This window comes from Condylura cristata, unplaced genomic scaffold (genome assembly GCF_000260355.1).
Source record: "Condylura cristata isolate star-nosed mole 26May11 unplaced genomic scaffold, ConCri1.0 scaffold00309, whole genome shotgun sequence".
Taxonomy (NCBI): Eukaryota; Metazoa; Chordata; class Mammalia; order Eulipotyphla; family Talpidae; genus Condylura; species Condylura cristata.
This window is the reverse complement of record NW_004567410.1, coordinates 1-1,299: the sequence shown is the minus strand read 5'-3', so window position 1 is coordinate 1,299 and position 1,299 is coordinate 1. Positions and strand designations below refer to the sequence as shown.

Below are 1,299 nucleotides of genomic sequence, written 5' to 3'. Positions count from 1 at the left end.
TTGGGCAGTGCCGCTCCCTCCTGCCCGAGCCAGAGCACTGGGACGCCTCCGAGCAGGAGCCCCCTGCGCCCCGCGCCTCCTGGCCCTCCAGGTGAGCCCCTCGCGGGGGACATGCAGGAGCTGGGTGGCAGGGTGGTGGGAGCGCCCGGGGGCGAGGGGGCGGGGCAGGGGAGGCGGCACCACGCCGCTCACGGGCGCTCTGTCCCCACAGCGGTGACTCACAGCTCATCTCGGAGAAGGCGGCTCTCTCGGGATGACTCACCAAGCCGCGGAGGTCCCCAGGGCCCCGTGCCAGCCCAGCCTGGGAGTGGCCAGCGCCCAGGAGCCAGGAGAGCGACCACAGGTGAGCATCCCCCCACCTCTGAGCACCCCGGGCGTCCCCCCAGGTCTCCCCCACCCCACCTCCCGCCCGCTCCCCTGTGCCCACAGCCCCGGCCCTTCCCTGACCACCTGCTCCCTCCAGGTCCCAGGCCCCCGGCCACAGCTGCTGCGCCCCTCAACACAGCTACCCCTGGACAAGCCACAGCAGCAGAAAAGAGGCCCCAAGAGGAGCAGCCCAGCAGGGACACGAAGACAGGAGCTGTCCCCCCCCGCCGCTGGCCGCAAGCCTGCCCGGCCAGGTGCCATGCTGCCTGGCAGCCTGCAGCCCGACACTGCTCCAGCAGGCGGCATCTCCTCCCAGGGCTTCCTGTGAGCCCTGAGGCCGGCCCGGCGCCCGGCCCCAGGAGATCCAGAAGCCTCTGGCCGGCCCCGGAGATCCAGAATTCTCTGGCCAGCCCCGGAGATCCAGAAGCCTCTGGCCGGCCCCAGGAGATCCAGAAGCCTCTGTCCGACCCCAGGAGATCCAGAGCCTCTGGCCGGCCCAGGAGATCCAGAAGCCTCTGTCCGGCCCCAGGAGATCCAGAAGCCTCTGGCCGGCCCCGGAGATCCAGAATTCTCTGGCCGGCCCCGGAGATCCAGAAGCCTCTGGCCGGCCCCGGAGATCCAGAAGCCTCTGGCCGGCCCCAGGAGATCCAGAGCCTCTGGCCGGCCCAGGAGATCCAGAAGCCTTCAGCGGCGGGCACCAGGCTCCTGGACACCCCCGGCCGACACTGAGGCAGGGCCAGTGCCGGCACCTCGCCCCGGACGCGCTGGCACGCGCCTCTCCTGGCAGCTGCCGCAGAGCTGGCCGGCAGCCTCACTGCCGCCGCCTGGCGCTGCCCGTTTGGGCAGTGCCGCTCCCTCCTGCCCGAGCCAGAGCACTGGGACGCCTCCGAGCAGGAGCCCCCTGCGCCCCGCGCCTCCTGGCCCTCCAGGTGA

General features: G+C 72.4%; 1 protein-coding gene across 1 annotated transcript; it reads left to right on the top strand.

The window, feature by feature from the left end:
- Window positions 1-8: 8 nt before the first annotated feature.
- LOC105854684 (vegetative cell wall protein gp1-like) lies at window positions 9-1,095 on the top strand (the record flags this gene model as incomplete). Its single annotated transcript, XM_012734981.1, has 3 exons — window positions 9-91; window positions 212-343; window positions 464-1,095. Coding segments are annotated over 3 exons (847 nt in total), but the record flags the coding sequence as incomplete, so codon positions are not given.
- Between the last annotated feature and the right edge of the window lie 204 nt (window positions 1,096-1,299).